Source organism: Trachypithecus francoisi, unplaced genomic scaffold (assembly GCF_009764315.1).
Source record: "Trachypithecus francoisi isolate TF-2019V2 unplaced genomic scaffold, Tfra_2.0 Lachesis_group4, whole genome shotgun sequence".
NCBI classification, from domain to species: Eukaryota; Metazoa; Chordata; class Mammalia; order Primates; family Cercopithecidae; genus Trachypithecus; species Trachypithecus francoisi.
Window position 1 is genome coordinate 2,075,353 of NW_022681469.1, and position 27,028 is coordinate 2,102,380.

The 27,028-nt window shown below is 40.5% G+C and overlaps 1 protein-coding gene across 1 annotated transcript in view; it reads right to left on the reverse strand.

Annotated features, from left to right (window-relative positions):
• The window catches only part of UBE3C (ubiquitin protein ligase E3C), a 139,430-nt gene that overhangs the window by 50,502 nt on the left and 61,900 nt on the right, over positions 1-27,028 (reverse strand). Inside the window, exons 11-15 of the mRNA XM_033193885.1 lie at positions 19,795-19,881; positions 14,404-14,561; positions 14,024-14,256; positions 4,422-4,526; positions 335-422 (exon numbers count right to left, since the gene is read on the reverse strand). Of these exons, the coding sequence (XP_033049776.1) occupies positions 335-422; positions 4,422-4,526; positions 14,024-14,256; positions 14,404-14,561; positions 19,795-19,881 (671 nt within the window). The remainder of the gene's footprint in view (positions 1-334; positions 423-4,421; positions 4,527-14,023; positions 14,257-14,403; positions 14,562-19,794; positions 19,882-27,028) is intronic.

The following is a 27,028-nucleotide window of genomic DNA, read 5'->3' on the forward strand; positions in this document are numbered from 1 at the left end:
GAATACAGCTGAGCAACAGAGGGAGCAATCAACCCACACAGCACCCTCAAATGTACTGTGCTGACGAAAAGGAGCCAGGAGCAGACTACATAGCATGGTTCCCCTTGGAGGCCTTTTGCAAAAGGCAAAGTGACAGAACGAAACAGAAATGGGTGGCTGCTGAAGAGGTGGCCGCAATGGAGCTAGAGGCAATTTTGGGGGTGATGACTTTTCTACATGGTAGCTCCTGGTGGGGGTGACATGCTGTATGAGTTTACTATTCTGTAAATTAAAGGAGTGAATGTGACAGTGGGTAATTCATACGTACAGTAACCCTGTGTCCTAGAGAACTCACCGTCCAGGGTGGACTGCAGCGGGCCTATCCTTCCCATCCGCCGGAACCTCCACACATGTCTGGATGCTGGCACATAGAGCTGAGTGACCTGTTGGGGGCAATCCTGGTTCAGAACTCCCCTGTGCTCTAGCACACACTTTGACCTGATCACACTCGAACAGAATTGGTGTTGGACACTTCTCTACTATGGACTGGGCCCTCTCTCTGACCTCATACCTTCATGTCCCCTTTTGGACTACCTTTTCAAGTCCTCTCTCACTCTGGCTGTCCTTTCATACTTCTACAGTTAACTATGTTTTCTAATACACCCCAAAGAAATCTCTAATTGTTTTATTTAATGATGCATAATATCTAAACATAGTAAAACAATATAATTGCTTTATGAAGCAAAATAGATCACCTTAAAAATTATTATCAAAGATTCACTTTCCATTTTTTTTTTCCATTTGGTTGTGGCAGTATTCAAATAAAATAGACATAGTATATTTTCTCTTATTTTTCATCTGTCAGTTCCTCTCATCCCTTATATTTGGTCCTTGCAATTTTCTACTTTTTGATACAGGATCTCACTCTGTCACCCAGGCTGGAATGCAGTGGTGCAGCCTCAGCTCACCGTGACCTCCACCTCCTGGTTTCAAGCGATCCTCCCACCTCACCCTCCCGAGTAGCTGGGACTACAGGTGTATACCACCACGCCTAGTTAATTTTTGTATATTTTGTAGAGATGGAGTTTTACTATCTTGCTCAGACTGGTCTTGAACTTCTGAAATTAAAGCAAGCCACCCGCCTCAGTATCTCAAAGTGCCTGGGTTACAGGCATGAGCCATCATGCCGAGCTGGCCCTTGCAATTTTTTTTCTTTTTAGATGGAGTCTCATTCACTGTTGCCCAGGCTGGAGTGCAGTGGCCTGATCTTGGCTCACTGCAACCTCTGCCTCCCAGGTTCAAGCGATTCTCCTGCCTCAGCCTCCCAAGTAGCTGGGATTACCGGTGCATGCCACTATGCACGGCTAACTTTCGTATTTTTAGAGATGGGGTTTCACCATGTTGGCCAGGGTGGTCTCGAACTGACCTCAGGTGATCCGCCCACCTCGGCCTCCCAAAGTGCTGGGATTACAGGTGTCAGCCACCGTGTCCAGCCACCCTTGCAATTTTTAATGAAGAAATTTTTATTCTGTAAAGTTTCCCATAATCTAGATTTTGCTAATTGCACCCTCATGGTGTTGTTAAAGATGTACTTCTAACCCCTCTGTTTCCTGTAATTTTGTAGTTAGATGTAGAGGTTCCACCACATTTAGATTTAATGTTCTGGCGAGAACGTTTCCTAGGTCGTGGGATGCTCGTTCATCGAGAGGCCCCCATCTCTGCTTATCACTGCAGAGGTGAAATCTGCTTCGAGTGTGGGTGTGTGCACTGTATACTACCAGTTGGTGATGAGATAAGGGACTTGTGCTAAAATGTAAATCAATTAAATCGCTAAACACACTGTTGGGTTCAGTTGACATCTTCCCATAGCACAACTTTCCGGAGTAAGGAAGAGGTGCAGCCATTTGCATTCTGGGCCCAGACCCTCCTCTCCTGGGAAGCCAACACACCATCTCAGACCAGCAGACCCCAGACAAGTGCTGCACCTGGAGTGGCACCGCCCTGGTCATCTCCTTCACCAGAGCCTGCAACAGGCCGATTCCAGTTTGCAAAAATCATTGTCACGTAGTATTGACTGGAATACTTCTACGCAAAAGATCACACATCATCAATTATCTGTTCTGCCTGAGGTACAGTTTATAAATGAAAGGTGGGTTAAATGCTTGAGTACTTCTTTTTTTCAAAACAGTATTCAAAATAATGAGACGGTTCCTTTGCATCCTACAAATATGACGATGAAGGGTTTTGTTAGCATCCTTGCGAACTCAAGAGTTAGCTGCTTTCATGAATGCTTCAACTTTCCGCCCATGACCAGCTACAGAAAGGCTCCTAACCCTGTCTCCCAGCCCCAGCCACCCTGCAACGGCTTCCTTGCTCTCCAGCATGACAGAACACTCCACACCCATCTTGTAGGGTCCTCCCAGACCTGGAACCAAGCACCGTGCCAGGACTGCTTCTTTTGCTGTAAAGTGACTCCGGCCTGGGTCCTGGAGCTGTTCACTGCCACAGGATCTGCCACCATTGCTATACCTTGTCAGTGGGCAGAGTCAGAAGCAACGGGCTTAACTCCCAAATACCTCATGAGGACATAGTCACGCTTATAAAATTTTTCTAAAACACTCCTGCTTTCTCTCCTCTAATATTTCTGTGACATGGTTTCTTTTTTTTTTCTTTTTTGAGATAGAGTCTTGCTCTGTCGCCCAGGCTGGAGTGCAGTGGTGCGATTTCAGCTCACTGCAACCTCCACATCCTGGGTTCAAGCGATTCTCCAGCCTCAGCCTCAGTCCCAAGTAGCTGGGACTACAGGCAGACGCCACCATGCCCGGCTAATTTTTTGTATTTTAGTAGAGACTGGGTTTGACCATGTTGCCCAGGCTGGTCGCAAATTCCTGAGCTCAGGCAATCCACCCACCTTGGCCTCCCAAAGTGCTGGGATTATAGGCATGAGCCACCGTGCCTGGCCGACGTGGTTTCTTTTATACCCTCCACCACTCCATCTCCTACTCCCAAGAATCTGAAATGAATCCAGTTATGACTTTTTCTCAAGAACAAAACTGAATATACCCTATGTCCTTCTGTTAACACCACTTACATTTTTTTTTTTTTTGGAGACAGAATCTCGCTCTGTCACCCAGGTTGGAGTGTAGTGGCATGATCTCGGCTCACTGCAACCTCCACTTCAGGGCTCAAGGGATTCTCATACCTCAGCCTCCCCAGTAGCTGGGACTACAGGGGGACACTTACCATGCCCGGCTAATATTTGTATTTTCTTTCATTTTTCTTTTTTTGAGACGGAATTTTACTCTTGTCACCCAGGCTGGAGTGCAATGGCGCGGTCTCAGCTCACTGCAACCTCTGACTCCTGGGTTCAAGTGATTCTCCTGCCTTAGCCTCCCAAGTAGCTGGGATTACAGGCGTCTGCCACCACGCCTGGCTAATTTTTGTATTTTTAGTAGAGATGGGGTTTCGCCATGTTGGCTAAGCTGGTCTCGAGCTTAGCCAACCTCAGGTGATCCGCCTGTCTTGGCCTCCCAAAGTGCTGGGATTACAGAAGTGAGCAACCATGATGAGCCTCTTTTATTTTTATTTTTATTTTTGAGACAGTTTCACTTTTGTGGCCCAGGATGGAGTGCAATGGCACAGCTTCAGCTTACTGCAACCTCCGCCTCCCAGGTTCAAGCGATTCTCCTGCCTCAGCCTCCCAAGTAGCTAGGATTACAGGTGCCCGCCACCACACCCGGCTAATTTTTGTATTTTCAGTAGAGATTCAGGGTTTCGCCACATTGGCCAGGCTGGTCTCGAACTCCTGGCTTCAAGTGATCTGCCCGTCTCGGCCTCCTGTAGTGCTGGGATTACAGGCATTAGCCACTGCGCCTGGCCACTTAAATTTTTTACTAACGTATCATACTACTGAATCTGCTTTGGATGTAAGTGTTAGTAATATTCAAATTTGTGTCTGTTCTTTCAGAAAATCAAGGATAAAAGATTGGTGTAGTGGCTCACATCTGTAATCCCAGCACTCTGGGAAGCCAAGGTGGGAGGATGCCTTCAGGCCGGGGGTTTGCAAACATAGCAAGATTCCATCTCAAAAAAAAAAAAACACAAAAATTAGGCACAAGATCCATCTCTTTTAAGTACTAGACATACATTAATACTAATAAAAGCAAAGTATTTTTCAACCTCAACAAAGAATTATTAGGCTTTAATATAATCTCAGGTTAAAAATGAAAATTGAGGATAACTCAGAATATCATTTTAAGTCAATGATACTACTATACATCCCATTAAGAAGCTGGCGTAAGAGTTAGTAATAAGGTTTATCGTTACTAGTCGTATAAGTCATAAAAAAATAATTTTAAAGGGCTTAATTCCTCTCCCCCAGAAAAACACAAGCTGAACGTATATTTTTAATGATAAATATTAAAAAGATCTTTCAATATCACCTTATCTGCTTTAATATCTTCCTGTTCTGACAGCCAGTGGTTTGGAGGACAAAAATTTCTCCTAGTGTCTCTGGACTTCAACATTTTCACTAGATTGGTGATAACCTGAAAAGAAAGAACAAATCCGTGTCACACACGTGAGCTCGGCAGCCACAATGCACAGTGAGCAATACATTCAGTAAGAAGGAGCGCACAGCGGTGGCGCAGGCACTCGGTCAAGCCGGACACCAAACCCGCTCACAGAAAAGGCTTCCATCACAGTAATGTATACAAAGCAGTTATCTGCCAATATGTGCAGAACAACAAACACGAATACATGTACACGATAATTTTTTAAGTTACAACGGAGGTGGTGATTAAGCTTTGAAACACAAATTTGGTGGCAGCTAAATGATAAGAACTCATGAACACAAAGAAGAAAAGGACAGACATTGGGATCAACTTGAAGGGAGAGGGTGGGAGGAGGGAGAGGGCAGAAAAGATGACTCCTGGGGACCAAGCTTAATACCTGAGTGATCTAATGATGTGTACAACAAACTCAATGCCACGTTTATCTACGTAACAAAACTTCACATGTACCCCCAAACCTAAAATATTAAAAACAAACAACCCCCCCCAACACGAATTTGGAAATGTCTTAGCTCATCTGAGTTCTAACGAAAGATACCTTTAAGTGGTGCAATTTTGTAAAGCTTTTTCCTGAAATAGCATTTCTGAGTTTTCTGAGAAACAATGTACTAAGGGCACTAGGGGAAAAAAGCAGCACCCCAGACATCACTGTCACATCTCCCAAAGAGAAAAACAATTTCAGCATTTGCCTCACATAAGCAAATGAAGTTAGGTTTGTGATCATAACTCTAGAAAAATCGAGTCTGATCTCCTTGATAACCTTTCCAAACAGTCTGGCCTGGACACACTTTGCTATATCATCACAGGTTAGTATTTTATCATGGCTTTTAAAAACTACAATATTCTTTCAGAACAGTTCCTCTCTGGTTGTGCAGTGAGTTCCTCACAAATAGAATCCAACTAGCCACCTTGGAACCTAGCAGGTACTAAACGACTGACTTGGGATCAATAATTGTAAATTTTATAATATATGATTAAAGAGATCTAATAGCACTACTTTAAAAAGACCTAAAGTTCTCTATCGCCGGGCGTGGTGGCTCAAGCTTGTAATCCCAGCACTTTGGGAGGTTGAGAAGGGCGGATCACGAGGTCAGGAGATCGAGACCATCCTGGCTAACACGGTGAAACCCCGTCTCTACTAAAAACTACAAAAAACTAGCTGGGCGAGGTGGAGGTGCCTGTAGTCCCAGCTACCCGGGAGGCTGAGGCAGGAGAATGGCATGAACTCGGGAGGCGGAGCTTGCAGTGAGCTGCAATCCAGCCACAGCACTCCAGCCTGGGTGACAGAGCGAGACTCCGTCTCAAAAAAAATAAAATAAAATAAAAAAAAATAAAGTTCTCTATCGAATAGAAATGCATTTTGTAATAAACAAAGATAAATCAAAATTGTAAATCCAACATTTTAAATGTCTACAACCAGGACTGATCATATAATTACTACAGAGCTCAAGACAGCGTTTTCTGAAAAAGTTGGCCAGGCCTGTACGCATGCTACCTCTAATTAAAGACAACAGAAATCATCACAGAAAACACAAAATCAGGACAATCTGATTTATAATATACCCACCGGATAGATTAGAAATAAGATTTCTAATATATACTAATTTATAATAATTATATAATTTGTAATTGTAAATTAATATATACTATGTATCTAGTATATATAATATATAAATTTATAATATATCTAATATATAATGGATATATTAGATATATTATAAAGATCACACAATCAATTGTTGAGATTTCCCTTTAAAATTCCATAATTTAGCATTTACATACAATGAAATACAAATGCTTATTTTATGAAATGCAAATCCAAGGCATGCAGGGATACCAGAAATTCTGTGTGCCTAAGGAAAAAAGGGAAGGGTCCTTGGGTTGATATCTCAGGCCACTGCAATGTGGACACCCCTTGAATGACCTACCCATGGACAGAGAAAAAGTGTTATTTGAGAGATTTGCTCACGCAGACAACACTGCACAGTAAAAACCCACTCAAGACCAAAGATACACCTTTGTAAGTGGTGGATATTTCTTACCAATTCAGAAGTGGCGATTATCTTGTGGCATTTTAAAACCTATCACAACGCTATGGAAATATCATCCTTCTTAAACGAGTGGAAATGTTCAGCTAAGTAATCAGGGTACAGTGGAGTCAGTTATTCCTTGACCCTTGACTCCGTGGTGTTGCTCAGGGGCTCAGCTGCACACACAACATCTTACAATTAACGGTTTCTTATGCAGCCTAGGCAGACTGGGGAGAACCTCATTACTGGTTGTGTCTGGTTAACTGTTTGGCTGAAACAAAGTACTGTCATTGACCTAATACAGTAATTCTTGAAAGTCATTCATTTTATTCTTCAGAAGTAAAGATGAAATCTCACTGAGCTATGCTAATTACATGTGCTATCCTTGTATGGGATAAATTCAGGTAGTACACACACAACACACACCCTTCCAACAGTAACGGAAGTACAATCTTTTTGTTTGAAGATGATCGTGTCTGGTCTTTCCATTTTTATGACCAATTAAATTGATACTTTAAATCTAGATTTAATAGTTACCATGCTGAAACTGGCCCTTTCATAATCACCCCAGCCGTTAACAAAGGTCATGCTTTCTGACATATTTACATATTTAACTGCATCATCCCACAGAATCCTGGGGTCCCTATGAATTTATCATCCCCAAGGAAACTTAGCTTTATTGAGGGGGTAACTTGCTCCAGGTCGGGCAAGGGGAAGATCAGGTCTGCCTAACTCCTAGATACCTATTTCTATTCAATCTCTGTTCATGAGAACATATATTTTCTATAGATTACAAACATTATCAAATTATATGAGACAAGTTCTCATTTACATTCTACTAAATTATTATAAAATTAAATGTTAAAAATTTCAATATAGTGTATCCTCTTTCATATTTCCAATCGTAAATATGAAAAAAGAAGTAACCACATGTTAGCAATAGAACATGCCAGTATCACGGATTCTTGGTAAATGAAAGAAACGGGGTGGAGGGAGACGGGGAGAAAGGCGGAGGAAAGGAGAAGATGAGTGAGTCCAGTCAAGGGAGCCATGTTAAGGACAGGATATCAAGACAGAAGGCACTGTGGGAAGGCATGCTTTAATAAACATCAAATATATTTATATTTATTGATATCAAATAATATATGTTTAGTATAAATATGTCCAAAATACTTTCTTTAAAGTATGTCCACAATATTGCATGGGACATAATTACATTTTTTAAAGTAATCGTGATTTATCCGTAATTCAGTTTTTAACTAGGTGATCTGTCTTTTTGTTTGCTAAATATGGCATGACTAGTCCTGGACCAATCCCCAAATACTTATTTAGAATATCAAATAACAAACCTTCAACTAGGAACATTTTTCCCTCCTTTACATCAACTATTTTTCTCCTAGTTTTTAACGAAAAATACAAACACGAAAATTTGACTGGATCCATTTTGTGATCTTGAAACACCTTAACACATTCCTTTTTTCCACATTCACTTTCAGAATCACAAACTCAACTGCTCTACAAGTATCTAGCACCAAAAAGGGAAAGTTTGTAGAGGCAACCATGCCCAAATCACATAAAGTGACTACATCTGCTCAAAGTGAGTTAGCGCCTGTGGCTCTTAACCTTTGCTGCATTTTAGAATCACCTGGAGTACTATGAAAAGCCCATCACGGGCATGCCGCCATCACTGACTCGAATTCAATGAGTCTGAGGTGGAGCCAGTCGAGTTTTCCACGGCTCCCCCAGATGACTCTGATAGGCAGTTACGACTTGAGAACCAGTGTGGTAAGTTCTATGAAATAAGATAGCAAACACTGGAACAACTAGCTGTATCTAGCTAAATATACACAATTTTAGTGGATTTTAAATTCTGAAATACAATAGCATTATGTTCATCTGATGTGTTAACTCTTGTCCCTCCTCTCAAGTTCTTCCACGCTAGATCAAAACATTACATTAAATAAATGAAGAAAATACATTATTCAAGTACTAATAAATTTATTCAGAAACGCACACACTGCCAGGCATGGTGGCTCACACCTGTAATCCTAGCATCTTGGGAGGCCGAGGCAGGCAGATCACTTGAGCCTAGGAGTTCAAGGCCAGCTTGGGTAACATGGCGAAACCCCACCTCTACAAAAAATACAAAAATGAGCCGTGTGTGGTGGCACATGCCTGAGTCCCAGCTACTAAGGAGGCCAAGGTGAAAGAATCACTTGAGCCTGGGGGGTGGAGGTTGCAACGAGATTGAGCCACTGTACTCCAGCCTGGGCAACAGAACGAAACCCTGTCTCAAAAAAAAAACAAAAAAAAAAACCCCACAAGGGTACACAACTGTTATGCATGCTTGATTTTAATGTGCCATTTGAATGAAAAATAGGTGATGCTGTAAGCAGGTTTCCCTTAACCCCAATATTAAAAAGATCAAGTAGATAACTGCTTAGAAACATACCAACTCCTTATAAAAATCACACTTGGCAACTGTTCAAGGTAAACATTATAAATTAACAGGCACTGTTTTCACAAGATCCCTATGTTCAAGAGTTCATGGCAATGATGATCATAAGAAAATCTTGCTTAACTGACCTTGGGGAAATATTCTTAAGCACTAGCTATATTATCACAAATGTATATATAAATTAGACAACAAGGCTATCAATCCTAAATTGTGACATTTCTGTATGGAGACGATGGATATTTAGATACAGTATTGCAACCAAAAAATTAAGTACATATAGTCCAAGTTTTGAAGGGCAACTGAAAGACTAATTGCATCATAACATAAAATAAAAGTATCTTTTTTGTCTTGAATGTGATATGTAAAATCTGGTAACTAAAACCAAATAACTGAGTTAATTATTTTTCTTTTTTTTTTTCTTTCCAGAGTAGATGTAGTCCTGAAACCAGATGAATTAGTTCCTTAAAAAGCAAAATACAAAGCATACTTAGCACACAATTTCCAGGTTCTGAAGTGCAGTAAATGTGTCATGTGGGAAATACATCAAACGAGAATGGATTTTTACAATTTGACTTCATAAGAAGAATATATAAAAGTAATGTGTCAGAAAAAGCTCTAAGAACATGACCTCGTTGGAAAACAACCGTTTTCCTCAACTGAGTTGTGTCAGGTGAGCAGCAGCTGGTGCTTCTCTCCTGTGTGCTTCCACAGGCCCAGCCTCTGCGGTTTGCTGCTTCCCACTGTCATTAGCTGAATGCATGTCTCCTTCATTACATAGTGATACTGCAGGAACAGGCACCCAGTGTGAATTCATTCATGATCCCTTAGCATAGAGCTGTGTCACTACGGGTGGGATGAATACTGTGAATGTTCAAATAACTGAGAATAAACACTCCAACCTATGAAAGTCATGAAGTATCTGGTATGCACTGCTGCTGTCAAGGGTTAACCCAATTTTATATAGCCCCTAGTTACCACTTGCTAACCCACTTATGCCTAGTGTTCCATTATTGGAACGCTAAGCTTGTGGGATTTATATTCTACTGCTCAAGGTCATGGCCAAGGCCTGATTTTTCAAACAAAAAATTTACAACCTCTGGCACAAACAGGTTAAAAACTGGTGTATTTTGAAAAACAGTATTCTTGGCCGGGCGCGGTGGCTCAAGCCTGTAATCCCAGCACTTTGGGAGGCCGAGACGGGCGGATCACGAGGTCAGGAGATCGAGACCATCCTGGCTAACACGGTGAAACCCCGTCTCTATTAAAAATACAAAAAACTAGCCGGGCGAGGTGGCGGGCGCCTGTAGTCCCAGCTACTCCGGAGGCTGAGGCAGGAGAATGGCGTAAAACCCGGGAGGCGGAGCTTGCAGTGAGCTGAGATCCGGCCACTGCACTCCAGCCCGGCGAAAGAGCAAGACTCCGTCTCAAAAAAAAAAAAAAAAAAAAAAAAAGAAAAACAGTATTCTTCAGCACATATTTAAAACACTATAAAATTACTTCATATAGTATCTACTTTAGTCAAAAAACAAAAAAATGAATCAAATATTCCTAACAGAAAAGGCTATGGCATAGCGCTACAAGCTTTAGGTCTCTTGGTTGTAACAGGGACAGCTAAATGGCCACATTTTAGGATTATATTAACAGGGCACTGCTGTTGCTTTCCTACTTTTTAAAAATAGCTTTTTGGAACTGAAAAAAATACAACTTAACCACTAAGGAAGTAAAAAACTCACAATATGGGTCTCTCTCTCTCTCTCTCCATACAGACATATGGATAACGAGGGCATGAGAACCTTCCTCATTCCCTGCTACTTCCTCCTGTTTCCCTATCACAGGAGGTAACTCCTGTTAAGTTTGGTAGATGCACACAGACATCTCAAAACAGGATTTCCTATCTCATCAAGCTAAAGTAATTATAGCTATAAATTACACTTCAAGAGGAGTTTATAAATTTGATAAATGCATAAACTGTTTTAGCAGTGTCAAGGCAGGGCTAAGAAAGTGACCTCAATTCTTATAGTGACAAAGAAAGATGACTCTATCCACTTAAAATTCTATGTTTCTATGACCAGCCAACAGAGCCTCTTACACAAATGACTTTGGGAGGACCATGATACGACTGAAAAATGAAAATGGTCAGTGTTGAAGGAGTCAGGTCTCATCAGTTGCAATTCTGTCAAAATCAATGGACGGCAGGAGATCATGGGCAAAATGCTTTTGCCTTCTTTGGTTGATTCTACCTCGAATTCTTCAACTCAAATTTGGTACAATAATAATATGAAAAATGCCGATAAAATTTTTATTCTTTTCAGAAGAGGAATGTAGAATAGTAGCTGGTTCTACCATCATATACATGACCTCAACTGTAAAAACAAATTATAGTATCTTTCTCGCAGAACTACTGCATTAAATGAATATAGGCAAAGCTCTTAGAATACTGCCTAAAACACAGTTAATTACAGAGGTGTAAGTTCATATATCTTCATAATATAGTATTTTCTTAAAAGAAAAGCTAATAGCAGCTGATTACTCAAAAATTATGCAGGGATTTTTATTTTGGGGGGCTCAGCTCAACAGCAGGTAGCATAAAATGGTTTGGGGGACAGGAGGCCAAAGAATAGAAATCCTTTAAAAAAAAAAAGGTCTTTAAACAATTCTAAACTCAAAAGGTCTTAGAACAACTTATTTCAAAACTAAAACGATCACCACCACCACCAACAAAAAAGTAAACATTCACCCTCTTTTTTTTTTTGAGAGTGAGTCTCACCCTATGGCCTAGGCTGGAGTGCAGTGGCGCTATCTAGGCTGATCGCAACCTCTGCGTCCCAGGTTCTAGTGATTCTCCTGCCCCAGCCTCCCCAGTAGCTGGGATTACAGGCATGCATCACCACGCACAGCTAATTTTTGGTATCTTTAGTAGAGATGGGGTTTCACCATGTTGGCCAGGTTGGTCTCAAACTCCCAAGCTCATGATCCACCTGCCTTGGCCTCCCAAAGTGCTAGGATTATAGGCGTGAGTCACCACACCCGGCCTCACCCTAATTCTTAAAACCTTCAATGGTTAATGAAGTGGCAGGGAGTAATTTTGAGGCATAAAAAATTCTGTACAAACTCTTCACTTAATGCTTAACCAAAACAAAGTAAGGTCAGGGTGGAAAATACCTTATATGGCATTAAGTTCAGAGATTTCTACATACTAAAGATAAGCCTGTCATATGGAAATTACGAAGCTCTCAACAGGTGCTATAAAACAGTGAAATGATCTGATATCACACACAACACCTGATATTCCACATCATGGAAAGCTTTATTGTTAATAAAGACCCCAGAGTTTAATCAAATATGGAAAGGAAAACAAACATGCTACCTGTAACACCCATGTCCAGGAAAAGCTTACGTAAGAATTGTAAGTTTTAAATAGGTGAGATTGCTTATTTTTTAACATAGAAAATTTGCAAAATTGTCTATCTTTAAGAAAGGATATAGTAAAGGCTTACCGTGTGACCTTTCCAGTTTACTTAGGAATACAGAAATAGGTAATTAAAATAAATTGTGCAAACATATATTACATCAATCTGCCCAAATTATAAATTCAATGATGCATTAGGACTGTATTCACTGCAATCAAAACATTATCAGTTACTGCTGCTGCTGCTAATGCTCATGCTCCTAAGAGAAATGTGTTGTAAAACCAGGCAGAAGGGGCTGGAGAGAGACTCTCGTGGACCTGGAGGATGAATAAGCATTCCTTAATTAGCCCATCAGGGTAAGTGCAAGCATTAATGGGCCCTTCCTAAAGTCTAGCTTGACATCTTTCTCCAAACACGGCCAAGAAGAAAGTTCCATTAGCAATATTAATACAAGCTTAGTTGATCATTTTCATTCAATTAACTTCTTTCAATTAAATAGATAGCTTGACAAAAGCAGTGATAAAAGACCCAAAGGGACAGCTGATGACTCGAACTGAACATTAGTGTGCGAGAGGTCGCTGGTATTAAACGGACTGTAAATCCAGCATTCAATTTGGAAAATGCACTTCTTCTGCTCTCACTCCTTTAATGAGCAATTTTAGCTGACTAGATGTGTTTGCTGCAGAAATTTCATGGGAAGTCAAGCACCCTTTTCCTTTTCTTTTTTTTCCATCCCAACAGTTACATTCTCACTGGTGGTGGTTTCCTGCCAACATTCCAGCCATAGTAACTCAAAACTTCACTTTCTGGTTAAGAACGAAGATATGTTAAAATAATTTATATACAACTAGCATTAAAAATTAATGACCTATTTTACCTTGTTAATCAATTTTTGAAAGGTTTGAAAAAATAATAAAATCTAAGAAATATTTACTGAAAAATAAAAACATTTTAAAAACTGTATTTATATTTCATCGTGTCACAGTTAAGTAGTTAGGGTCACACAGAAATGATGCACGTAACAAGGTTTAAAAAACATGATTTTAAGTGAGACAAATGTAAATTAAAATGAAAGTAATTTTAGTTAATTAAATTACCTTAATCAAAAGTACTAAAATTACTTTTCTTAATTAAAAAGTTGTACAGGCCAGCTGCAGTGGTTCACGCCTATAATCCCAGCATTATGGGAGGCAGAAGCAGGAGGAACCCATGAGGCCAGGAGTTTGAGACCAGCCTGGGTAACACAGTGAGACTCTGGCTCTACAAAAAAACTAACACATTAGCTGGGCATGGTGGCACATGCCAGTAGCCCGAGCTCCTCAGGAGGCTGAGGTGAGAGGATTGCTTGATCCCAGGAGTTCAAGGCTGCAGTGGGGTATGATGGTGTCACTGCACTCCAGCCTGGGAGACACATCAAGTCCATGTATATATTTAAAAAAAAAAAAAAAAAAAAAAGTCTTGCAAATTAAAACATGTCTGAAACAAACCTGCATTTTTATTCCTCTGCAATGGTCAAGACAAAAATGCGTATATTTTTCAATGTCAGCAAACAAAAAAAATACATATACTCTATACCTTAAATAACTGAATCCATCGTTTCTGTTCCATCTGTATGCATTGCTGCATTTCAGAGCTAGTAGTAACTCCAATACTCTGAAATGCTGTAATATATTCTTCTCGAACTTCTGGTTTGGTTTCTGGATAAGCCAACTTGATGATCCCCAGGCATGCATCTCGAAGGCATCGAGACAACATTATCAGCTCTTCTAAAGTAAAAGGCATCATTGATGATTGTCTTTGACCTACAACTAAAAAATACAATCCAATTTTCTATCATTTCTTTTTCCATCTTTTAACACACACTGAAAGACTTAAAAAGTTTAAAACTTTTCTACTGTCTATGAAAACTGATGGGCCATGTGGCCAGCAGCAAACTGGTTTCTCAAAATCCTTACCTTCTATGGGATCACCGAAGAATTCGTTATCATGTATGGAAATTAGTGAATGACTAAATAAGGAGCTAAAAAGGTAAAAGAGTGGGATGATTCGACTAGAATCTTCAAAAGACATAGGAGAACCCCTGGATATCACCTGAAGCAATGGTACCATAGACCTTGAATTAAAGAAAAGAAGAAAAAAACCAGTCACTTTATAATTAGTCTTAGTTTGGGAACTAATTAAAACATAACACCAAACAAATATAATCAGGGAAAGTAACATTTGCATTAGGAATTAAACTATTTAAAGGCAAGGTAAAGTCACCATGGCAATACAGGTTAATAAACAGCATAGATTAATACATAAAATAGCACACCACCCCATTAATCTTCACCAAGGTTCCTGCTACCTACATCAACCGGATAATGAGGTTACTAAGAGTGAGCCAGTCGTTCCCAGGCTAAGGCCCTAAGAAGAGTTCTAATAAGGCCGCTATTCAAGACACACATGTACTTTACTTTTATGAGGAAACCATCCCCCTTCCCGTCTACTCAACATATTTAATAAAGGCAAATCATTCTGCTCTCAAGAAAAATTTATCCAGTGACTTATTTTTGGTAAGGCTGAAAGCTATTCAATATTGAAGCCAAACTGTAACCTTAGGAAACAAAGTTTTCAGTTCTCTACAGTGGCCTTGCTCCCACTGTTTGCTTTATTCATCAGCTCCCATCCTGCTCCTGCTTTCACAGCAGCTAAGGTGGTCTTTACTCAGCAGCCTCTGTCACCCATTAAGAGCTATGATATGATAAATTAATTAGCCAGGTGTAATGATATGTGCCCACAGTCCCAGTTACTTCGAAGGCTGAGGCAGGAGAATGGCTTGAGACCAGGAGGCGGAGGATGCCATGAGCTGAGATTGTGCCACTGCACTCCAGCCTGGGCAACAGAGCCAGATTCTGTTTCAAAAAAAGTTTAAAATGTTAAGAAAAAAAAAAAAAAGGCCAAGTGTGGTGGCTCACACCTGTAATCCCAGCCCTTTGGGAGGCCGATGTGGGTGGATCACAAGGTCAGGAGTTCAAGACCAGCCTGGCCAACATGGTGAAACCCCATCTCTACTAAAGACACAAAAAATTAGCTGGGTGTAGTGGCGTGTGCCTGTAATCCCAACTACTTGGGAGGCTGAGGCAGGGGAATCACTTGAACCTGGGAGGTGGAGGTTGCAGTGAGCTGAGATCATGCCATTGCATTCCAGCCTGGGAAACAGGGTAAGACTCCATCTCCAAAAATATAAACAAACAAATAAAAAAGAGCTACGATATATTAAATTGACTTATTTCACCTAGAACGTCTTCCTTTTCTCTCGTTTTTAAGTCTGGTTCCTTGTCTTATTGAACATTTAGCTAACACAGAATCAACTGCAAGCTCTTTCTATAATGTCCATGGTCCCCCCTACCAAGTCAAATCAATCACAGGTTAACAGACATTGTGAGCAAGATCACTCTCTTATCTCCCCAAATATCCATTTCCACAGAACTACAGGTATATAGTAGATGAGAAGAAACCAGGAGTCAGGATCTACAAATCACATATGAAAGCAGAGCAGAAGGTAAGACCACTTGTTACAATTAGCAGGGCCATAAGGAGCTTGGCTGAGCCACCTGGAGCTTTTGAGTCTCCATGGTACATGGTTCAGGGGAGGGCACTGCCATCATCAACTGCTTTGAGAACAGGAACCCGTATGTGCACCCGAAACTATTCCCACAGAGAAGATACACTATGTCCACATGCTATACAACCGGAGCATACATGATTCCTATTTGCAGTTGTGACACTCTGCATTTAGCACTATGCTGAATGGATTCATCAATTAATGAATGAATGCCATCCATCCAAAATTTAAACGTTGTAGGGACAAAGCACAATTGTCCTACCTCATTGCGGAAGCCAAGATGACACAAAAAGTGGGATTGGCAAGAAGGATACGTGCCAATGCTGTCCTGCAGACAGGGCATGAACGAGACACAAGTCTCTTGGTTCTCTGCTGACCACTCTTTCTGCTATAAACACTGACTCAAATATTCCTCTGAAAACAGGTCAATCTCAAGGACTTACGTGCAAATAAAAAGTCTGTAACTTACTGTGATGGAAAAGACATTGATTCACACATAACTCAGGGGAGCGAGGTGAATTCCTGGCCATCGATGAGACCCCAGGCAATCCCTAACCTCTGTCTAGATCTTGAGAACAAGGGTTTTCACATTGCGTGCCTGTGGGAACCACTCCTCCTCCTCGTTCTGTGTCCCCTACCCTTGCAAAGAGCTTTTAGTCTTAAGAACAGATTCTTGCTTTAACAGGTTTCAGAATACTACTGTAGACTGTTTTGAGATTATTTATCAAACAGCCAACATTGGCACCTACTGCCCACACTGAAGACTTCTGGGCAAAGCATCTCTGCTATGTCATAGCCAAGGGATGCCTAATGGAAAAAGGACCAGCTGGCTATGGGTTCCCTCATCTTCAAGAAGAAGGAAACTAAACGGGCTGATTACAACAGCAAGTACTGAAAATCAGGTACACGAATGAAGATGTTATTTGCAAAATGTCTGATGTGCCAAAATTCACTATCCATCTGGAGATTGTTTACATGTGGTCTGCTAGACTGGGGTGAAGAACAGTGCGTCTCGGTTGGCCCCCAAACCATCTGCACCTCAATCACCTGATGAGCCTGTGAGGTCACAGTCTCCAGAGTTTCTAACCCAAGTCTTAGGGCAGGATCAGAGAATCCGATTTTTTTTTTTTTTTTTTTTTTTGAGACAAAGTTTCCCTCTTGTTACCCAGGCTGGAGTGCAATGGCACAATCTCGTCTCACGAGAATATGCATTTTAACACGCTCCCCTGATGGTACTTCTGCCCACTAAAGCTGAAAGTCCTAGCAATGCAGGCCTTACTGTGAAACTATTTTTGACTTGAATTGAGTGCCAGTTTCAGAAAATTAGTCATTTCATTTTAAACTTTATTCCCAGTAGGAAATATGAGACATATACAGATGGTGCCTGACTTATAACGGTTCAATTTAGGATTCTGCAACTTCAAGATGGTCAAAAGCGATTCCCATTCAGTAGAAACCGTACTTCGAGTATCCATAAACCATTCTGTTTTTTCACTTTCAGTACAATATTCAATAAATTACATGAGACATTCAACACTTTATTATAAAATTGGCCCAGTGTTTGATGATTTTGCCTAGCTGTAGGCTAATGCAGGTGTTTTGAGCACGTTTTAGGTAGGCTAGGCTAAGCCGTGAGACCTCAGTAGGCTAGGTGTCTTGAATGCATTTCAACTGATGATATTTTCAACTTACAATGGGTTTATCAGGACACAGCCCCATTGTACCTCAAGGAGCATCTGTATTGAGAACGTATTAATACACTGTCAGTTTCTTGGGGGACTTCATTCTAATAAATTAAACAAGTAAAAAGACATTCAAATTCTCAAACTGTCTTTTAATAAGATTTATAAAACTACCCTATCATAAAATAGTATTAATAATTTAATATAATTAACAATATCCCACTTTTCTTTCACACACCATGACTCCATTTCCTTAGCAAGAGACAAATGCCATAAACAAATAAGCAATTATCAGGCAGAACTATGACAGTGTCTCTGTTGCTAAGCTGGGGCACTTATGGGTAAACGATAATTTCCTGTCCTAATGATTCTCAATCTCCTTCTGCCCGAAACAAACCTGTCACTAATGAAAACCAAGGTTGGCATAGTCAGAAGTGGCTGAAATGCACCAAAAAACCCAACAAAACATACCTAACATCCTGTATTTGTTTGGAAATGAAAGAAAAGATTTCTCAAGACAGTAAATCATTCTAGGAGTCTTTCGTCTAGAAAGCATTTCTAGGAGTGCTTTAGCCACCCATTGTTGATGCAAGATAAATTCAACCTTTAGGAGTTTCACCAGTCACAGTGGCAGCATTAAAACTCCCCGTTCCTCACTCAAGATGCAATTTAAAAAATGAAAAATTTTAAGTAATAATATTGAGAAACTGACATTCCCCTTTCATTAGTATGAACTGTGTTGCCCAGATGATTTGAACACCAGTTCCATCATAAAGGGGCTGACTGTGCCTGGCTGAATAACATACGAATATCTTTTGCTCTACATATTGCATGAAAAAGCTCAAAATCCAGAAATCTCAACAAGAGTTTTTATTATGACTGAACACAGCAAGTCAGATTGTAGATGAGCATGTGTTTATATTTTAGATATACCACCCGAATCCACCAAAAATTCTTTCTTCTAACTTCTTGTTCCTAAAAAGAAACCAAGACCACTTCCTGCACTCTTGTCCTACAACTGAGATGTGTCTTCCCACCACCAAATGAACTGGTTCATAGCATGGAGTCAGTAACGGTGACTGCTACTATCACCACTCTCAAGAGCATGACATGCAGGTGGCATCTTGTAAGTTTAGTCTCCAATTAACTGAATTACACACTTCATCTTTTCCGATTACAGTACAGGGGGACTGGCTTAGACTTCTTTTTTTTTGAGAGGAAGTCTTGTTCTCACCCAGGCTGGACTGCAGTGGCACAATCTCGACTCACTGCAACCTCCGCCTTCCAGGTTCAAATGATTCTCCTGCATCAGCCTCCTGAGTAGCTGGGATTACAGGCACGTGCCACCATGCCCGACTAATTTTTGTATTTTTAGTAGAGATGGGGTTTCACCATGTTGGCCAGGCTGGTTTTGAACTCCTGACCTCAGGTGATCCACTAGCCTCGGCCTCCCAAAGTGCTGGAATTACAGGCGTGAGCCACCGCACCCGGCCGGCTGAGACTCCTGGCAGAGGAAAAATTCAACAACAGAGTACTAGGCTAAGTCAGTTTACCATGAAAGATTTTAAGTATGAAATTCCTACCTATTACACACTCAATTAAAATATGTATGTCAAAGATGCTATTTTTTAAATTACACGATTCAAATAAGAAAAATCTAATTATTTTAACAAATGTTTAAAAATGTCTACACTGTTCTAACGTTTGCAGCAGTCTTAAATTTACTTCAAATCTGTATTTTCACTGTGAAAAGAATAGTAAAATCATATGGAGCAAAGTAATTTCCAAATGTCTACCATTTTAAAAATGGCTAGGATATTCAAAGCAAACTTACCTTCAGATAAAACCATACTCTCAATGATATATACAGATAAGTAACTGTTAAGATTAGACACTGATTTTTCTTTTTGTGCAACTGAGACCATCTGGAACTTTCCTTCTAATATGAAATAAGTCCAGTATAAGCAGGACTTAAAAACAGGTTCTGGCAGCATTTCTGATTAGGCTGCTACTTCCTGTGCCTGTGAGCTCAATTTATAAATCTGTATAATACATACCCTGTGATCATCCGTGTTGACATGGAAGATATTAGAAACCAAAGATGTCTCAGAAACCTGGCATTAAAGGCTAAACTGTAGAGAAGCCTAAAAAGGAATAGGGGAAAAACACAGAACAGTAAGCAATTACTTATTCAAAACATTTCTTTAAAAAAAAAAAAGCGATACACTGAAGATCAACACACAGTTTAGCAAATCTCTGTGCTAATACCACAAAATGCTGCCTCAGACAACCAGCCATTTGATAAGAACACCGAGACACGGCTCCCAAAGGTGTCAATCTGCGCTGTTACCAAGCTAGGAAAGTGCCTCCTCCCCCGTGGCTGTGAGACCTACCCCAAAAGATGAAGATATAAGTTGTTTTCATGCACAAGTTGAACCTGCTCCCCCTCTGCTACATATCATATTAATATGCCACAATATTCTATATTACTATTGCTATTACTGCTAATACTGTTTTTTTTTTTTTTTTTTTTTTGAGACAGGGTCTTGCTCTGTTGCTCAGGCTGGAGTGTAGCACCACAATCTCGGCTCACTGCAACCTCCACCTCCTGGGTGGAAGTGGTTCTCCTGCCTCAGCACCCTGAGTAGCTGGGATTACAGGTGCCCGCCACCATGCCTGGCAAATTTTCGTATTTTTAGTAGAGATGAGGTTTCACAATGTTGGCCAGGCTGGTCTTGAACTCCTGACCTCAAGTGATCCACCCTTCTCAGCATCCCAAAGTGTTGGGATTACAGGCCTGTGCCACTGCACCTGGCCTACTTAACACGTTTAAAATTTGTAGACTCAAGTCACTTTTCTTGAAATACAAAAAAATGTGTTGTTAACACCTCAAAAATAAATATAAAAAATGTATCTTAAAGACTTTTAGGCCAGGCATGGTGGCTCATGCCTGTAATCCCAGCACTTTGGGAGGCCAAGGGAGGCAGACTGCTTCAGCCTAGGAGTTTGAGAGCAGACTGGGCAATGTGGTGAGACCTTGTCTCTATGAAAAGTTGGGCGTGGTGGCTGTAGTCCCAGCTACTCATGAGGGTGAGGTAGGAGAATTGATAGAGTCCAGAAGTTCGAGGCTGCAGTGAGCCAAGAGCACACCACTACACTCCAGCCTGTGTGACAAAGTGAGATCCTATCCCAAAACAATAAAAATAAATAAAAATTAAAAACTCTTCCTCTACAATATTAGATTTTAAAAAGATGAACTTTGTGAAGAATGCATGAGCATTTAAATTAGTTCTATGTTGTATACTGCATGTTTGTGACAGGATAAACATTCTAGCCATAATTGTGTAATCAGCTAGCATAAACATTTTTTTTAAGAGATGAGGTCTTCCAAAATCCAATAAAAAAAATCTCATATTTGATCGGTTGAGTAATTTCCTGCACTCAGTCCAAAACATCAAATGCATTGTTCCATATCGGCACTTTCTGAGTACACCATAGGAATTATGGAGTAGTGATTAAAAAAACAACAACAACTGAACTCCATTCTTATTTTAATGTAATGCATTTTGAGATATCCAGATGGCAATAAGGGTACATCATTGAAAAAACAGTGAAAGCATGAAAGAGCATGTGAAATTTACCTAGAAGCAGGAAATCTTAAGCTAGAAAGAATCTATTAGATCATTCAGCCCAGCTATCTTTCCAATGTCATGTAGGCTAAAAGCAATGTTTGCATAAGAAAATGAAGGGGCAGTAATACATCTGTTCTAAGGTCCTTCCAGCTCAGAAGTATTATGATTTTATGAAAACATTCATGATGTTTATCAGTCACACGCCATGACAAAGTGGGGACACACTGCATTCATCCCAGCAAGAGCAGGATCCCAAACGGAGTCTCCAACAAATATTACTTAACATTATTGGAAAATATTACTTAATAAATATTTAATATTATTGGAAAAATGAAAAAAATGGTAATAATATAAGTTAAAGGAGACCAATTAAGACATGTAACTAAGTATGCTGTCTGTCATTAGTGTTCGAGCAAATTTCCACTTAAAAATCACTCTGAAATATGGCCGGACATTGTGGCTCACGCCTGTAATCCCAGCAGTTTGGGAGGCTGAGGTGGGTGGATCACTTGAGGTCTGGAGTTCGAGACCAGACTGGCCAACGTGGTGAAATCCACCTCTACTAAAAATAGAAAAATGAGCCGGGTGTGGTGGCAGGCGTCTGTAATCCCAGCTACTCAGGAGGCTGAGGCGGAAGAATCGCTTGAACTTGAGAGGTTGAGGTTGCAGTGAGCCGAGATCACAACACTGCACTCCAGCTGGGCGACAGAGTGAGACTCGGACTCAAAAAAAAAAAACCACTCTGAAAAAGATTATCCTGTTGAAAAGGGGAGCTGTATTAGAAAATGATAATAGACACCTTATCTCTGAGATATTTAAAATCCTTACCATATACCTGATAAGAGTGTTAACTTTTTTTCTTGCCTTTGTGGAGTTTTATTTGCTAAGAATACACAACCGTCATATGGAAAAAAGAGTAAGAAAAAAGCTATGAAAAACATGAACTTTTGAAATAATTTGAGAAGGTAGTATTTGCTTATTTTCTCTTTAGTCGAGAAACTTTTAAAAAAAATATTATTAAAACAAAACAAGGCAAAATAATGTTAGCCACATTTCCTCTCATCTACCCAGAAACCATCAGTCAACACCCTGCTATAAATCCACCCAGATCCTTGTGTGTACACATGGAAACAAAATGAGTTTTTCCTACACGTTCTAAGAGAGTCTGTAACTAAGATTATAATTAACATCTTTCCATATGAATGTATACATATTTCTGGAATATCATTTTCAGAAATACACATTTAAAATACACATTTTAAAATTTGTATTTCAAGCTAATCTTGGGAGAATATTTACTAAATCACTCAATAAGCAATAATAAAACAAATTATTAAACTTCTAAAAATAAATTTCTGGGCCAGGCGCTCACGCCTGTAATCCTAGCACTTTGGGAGGCCTAGGTGGGTAGATCACCTGAGGTCAGGGGTTCGAGATCATCCTGGTCAACACGGTGAAACCCCGTCTCTACTAAAAATACAAAAATTCGCTAGGTATGGTGGCATGTGCCTGTAATTCCAGCTGCTCAGGAGGCTGAAGCAGGAGAATCACCTGAACCTTGGAGGCGGAGGTTGCAATGAGCAGAGATGGTGCCACTGCACTTCAGCCTGGGTGACAGAAAAAGACTCCCTCTCGAAAAAAATTAAAAAAGAAAGACAAATAGAGCCAGTGGAAGGTGGCGAAGGGCAGCAGGCCTGAGCTCGGTGCGTGGGAGACGAGGTCTTCTGGGCTGCGACCTCCGAGCACGCAGGATTTGCAGAACTTAATACGAATGTGAAGAACTTGAAAAGACACTTGAAAACAGCCAAAGGGATGACATATCAATAAATAAATTGGCCTTGGCAGAACTGTATGAAAATGAAGTGGAGTGCAGATCTTCCAAGTCTGATAGACCTAATGCTGCAGTCTTCAAGAGCCCACGGACACCACCACATCGTCATTCCCAGGTGGAGGATACAGACTGGGTAATTCCTTTTGTAAGCAGTCTGAATATATCTATGGAGAAAATCAGCTGCAAGATATTCAGATTTTGCTTAAACTGTGGAGCAATGGTTTCAGTTTAGATGATGGAGAATTGAGATCCTACAATGAATCAACAAATGCTCAATTTCTGGAGTCTGCTGAGAGGAGAGAGGCTGGGCACACTGGCTCAAGTCTGTAATCCCAGCACTTTGGGAGGCTGAGGCGGGCGGATCACAAGGTCAGGAGATCAAGACCATCCTGGCTAACATGGTGAAACCCCGTCTCTACTAAAAATACAAAAAATTAGCCGGGCGTGGTGGCGGGTGCCTGTAATCCCAGCTACTCAGGAGGCTGACGCAGGAGAAGGGCGTGAACCCGGGAGGCAGAGCTTGCAGTGAGTTGAGATCCGGCCACTGCACTCCAGCCTGGGCGATGGAGCAAGACTCCGTCTCAAAAAAAAAAAAAAAAAAAAAGAGAGAGAGAGATTCCCCTGGAGCTTCAGTGCCTTGTTCATGGCGGCCAAGTGAATTTGGATATGGAGGATCATCAGGATCAAGAATACATAAAACCTAGATTGAGGTTCAAGGCTTTTAGTGGAGAAGAAGAAAAACTTGAAAGCCTTACACCTGAGGAGGATAGATCAATACTTAACGCAGTTGTTCTTACGGATGATTCAGTGCCAACAACAAAAATTCAACTCAGGCTAGTGGATGGGAGTTGTCTGATACAAAGATTCAATAGTACACACCGGATCCTGGATGCCCGGAACGCGGAACTTTACTGTACAGTCTCGTCCTGAATCTGCAGCTCTTTATTCTTGTGACTTCATTTTCGAATAAAGAGCTAACAGATGAAAACCTGACACTGCTAGAAGCAGATATTCTTAACACTGTGTTACTCCAGCAACTAAATAATACTGTTCCTGTCCATGCAGTAGCATGTGGGCATAGATGATGTGTCGTATTAGTAAGGACAATACCTCCAGCATTAAAAAAAAGATGATTATTTTTACAGATAAATTTTGGTTTTATTGTTATTCTGTCTTCCAACCCAAATATAGACAAATTTGGATCAGGAATAGACCTTGAGATAAGTATGTTTGAGTTTTTAGTTGAAGGACTGGCTTATGTTGATAGTTTTTGGATTTGTAGGCAAATCAGTTTGTTACATGCTTAGTGTTAATGTAACAACATTTGTTTGCAGAAAAAAAATGGACAAAATCCCTTTCTGATAAACGCATTTGGTAAAATTTGCACTAGTTTCTTGATGCAGCACTGACCAACAGCCACTAAGAAATCTTTTTATCAAATAAGTTGAAAATCTGTAATAAATACTGAAAAGTGTCTATTTTGATTTTGAAATTGTTTGATCATACAATAATTATTTATCCTATTAAGATTTTACACATCCTTTTTACTTACTAGTAAATTTACTATAGATATATTACTAGTTTAGATATACTACTAGCATCAGAAACTAAAGTTTTGCCTTGTATTTTACAGAATTGTGACTGTTGTGAACTTAAATAGAAACACATAATGGTCAGAAATTCTTTTTTTTGAGATGGAGTTTTGCTCTTGTTGCCCAGGCTGGAGTGCAATGGCACGATCTCCGCTCACCGCAACCTCCGCCTCCCAGGTTCAAGACATTGTCCTGCCTCAGCCTCCCGAGTAGCTGGGATTACAGGTAAGTGCCACCACGCCTGGCTAATTTTTGTATTTTTAGTAGAGACAGGGTTTCTCCTTGTTGGTCAGGCTGGTCTCAAACTCCTGACCTCAAGTGATCCACCCACCTCAGCCTCCCAAAGTGCTGGGATTACAGGCGCGAGCCACTGCGCCCAGCCTAAAGGTCAGCAATTCTTAAGAAGATATGGTAAACAGCAACAACATTTCAAAATCAAGTAATTACAGTCGCTCCCAAAGCTTGCCTTGATCACATTCATTTATCCATTCAACACATTTTTCTAGGAAACTCACTATACACACTAAACACTCTTCTATGTGCTCAACCTAGAATGTCTTCTCCAGAACAAGACTAGTATAGAAATACAGGAATGTATATTCTGTCAGACAGACTAGATCAAAAGAATTACCAGCATAAATGTTTGCATTTCTGAAGCCAGAAGTTTTTCCTTCTTCCCAGACACCACTTCATCCTTAGTTATCACTTCTGGTTAGTTTTCCATCGCCACCATAACAAGTTACAAAATGTAGCTTAAAATAGCACAAATTTATTATCTTAACAATTCTATAGGTTAGGAGTCCAAACAGGTTGCATGGTGCTTTTAAGATCAGTTTGTTGGCAGGGTTGCAGAGGAGAATCATTTCCTTATCATTCTACCTTCTAGAGGACATCCACATTCCTTGGCTTGTGGCCTCCTTCTTCCACCTTAAAAACCAGCACTGTTTCATCTCTACGACCCGTCTGTTATCACATCTCTCTGGCGCCAGCCTAGAGGGCCTCTCTGCAGGACTCATGATTAAAAACCCAGCACTGCTTCATCTCTACGACCTGTCTGTTATCACATCTCTCTGACGCCAGCCTGGAGGGGCTCTCTGCAGGACTCATGATTAAATTAGGCCCACTGGATAATCTGGGCTTATCTCCTTGTCTTGAAATCCACAGTAACCTTAATTACATCTGCAAAATCTCTTTGACCATTTAAGGTTACATACAGGTTTGGAGATCAGGACATTAACATTCTACATGGAACATTAGTCTTCTTGCCTACTACAGTGGCCCCCATGCCCGCTCCACCCCTGCGTTCAAGATTCAGATCCATCACAAATAAATTGACATCACTCACAGGTGCTCAAAAGTCACAACCCATTATTGCAGCATCAACTCCAAATCCAAAATCTTATCTGAGTCTCACCAACTCAAAAGTCTCAAATCTCACATTAAAGCCATCTAAATTTGGGAGAGGATCTGGGTGTGATTTCCGGGGCATAATTCTCCTCCATCTGTGCACTTGCGAACCTAGAGAACAAGTTATCTGCTCCCACGTATGATGGCCTGACAGGCATACAGTAACAGTTATACACATTCCTGTTCAAAAAGCAGAAATTGAGATGAAAAAAGGAGCCATCAGCACCAATCAATTTGCAAAACCAGCCAGGCACCGTCCTTTAAGTTTCAAGGCCTGGGAGTAATCTTCAGCTCACTGCTCGGTTCTCTGGGCTTACGACTGTCTCAGTCATCTTTACTTTTTCACGAAAGGTAGCACACGTTTGCAGGTGAGTATCAGCTTATCAGTTTGTTTCCTCTTTTATGTTCTCTAAAGCTGTCTCTTAAAAATGGTGGTTTTCTGCTGCTATAACATTGTCAAGAAACTTGTGGGTCTCTTACGTATGTCATGGGGATTCACTCATTTAGACAGGAGGCTCCTCACGTATGTTTCCTGAAAAATCCTGTCTCTATTTTTGGCTTTTTCTGAAATAGCTGAGAGGATCTATGATTCACACCCTTAATCTCTTCAAAGAGCCTTTCGTGTGACTTGATACTCAGACCTTTGATGTTTCTGAAGTATTAGCAGGTTATACAGCCATATCTTCATCACTCTCTCTAGAGAAGGCCGTCCTGACAGTGAATCTCTTAGTTTTAGTGGCTGTTGCTTTGAATAGGCCACGAATTTCCCAAATCATCAAGTCCTGGTTTCTTTATATGTAACAGTTCTTCCCTCAATTTATCTACCTCC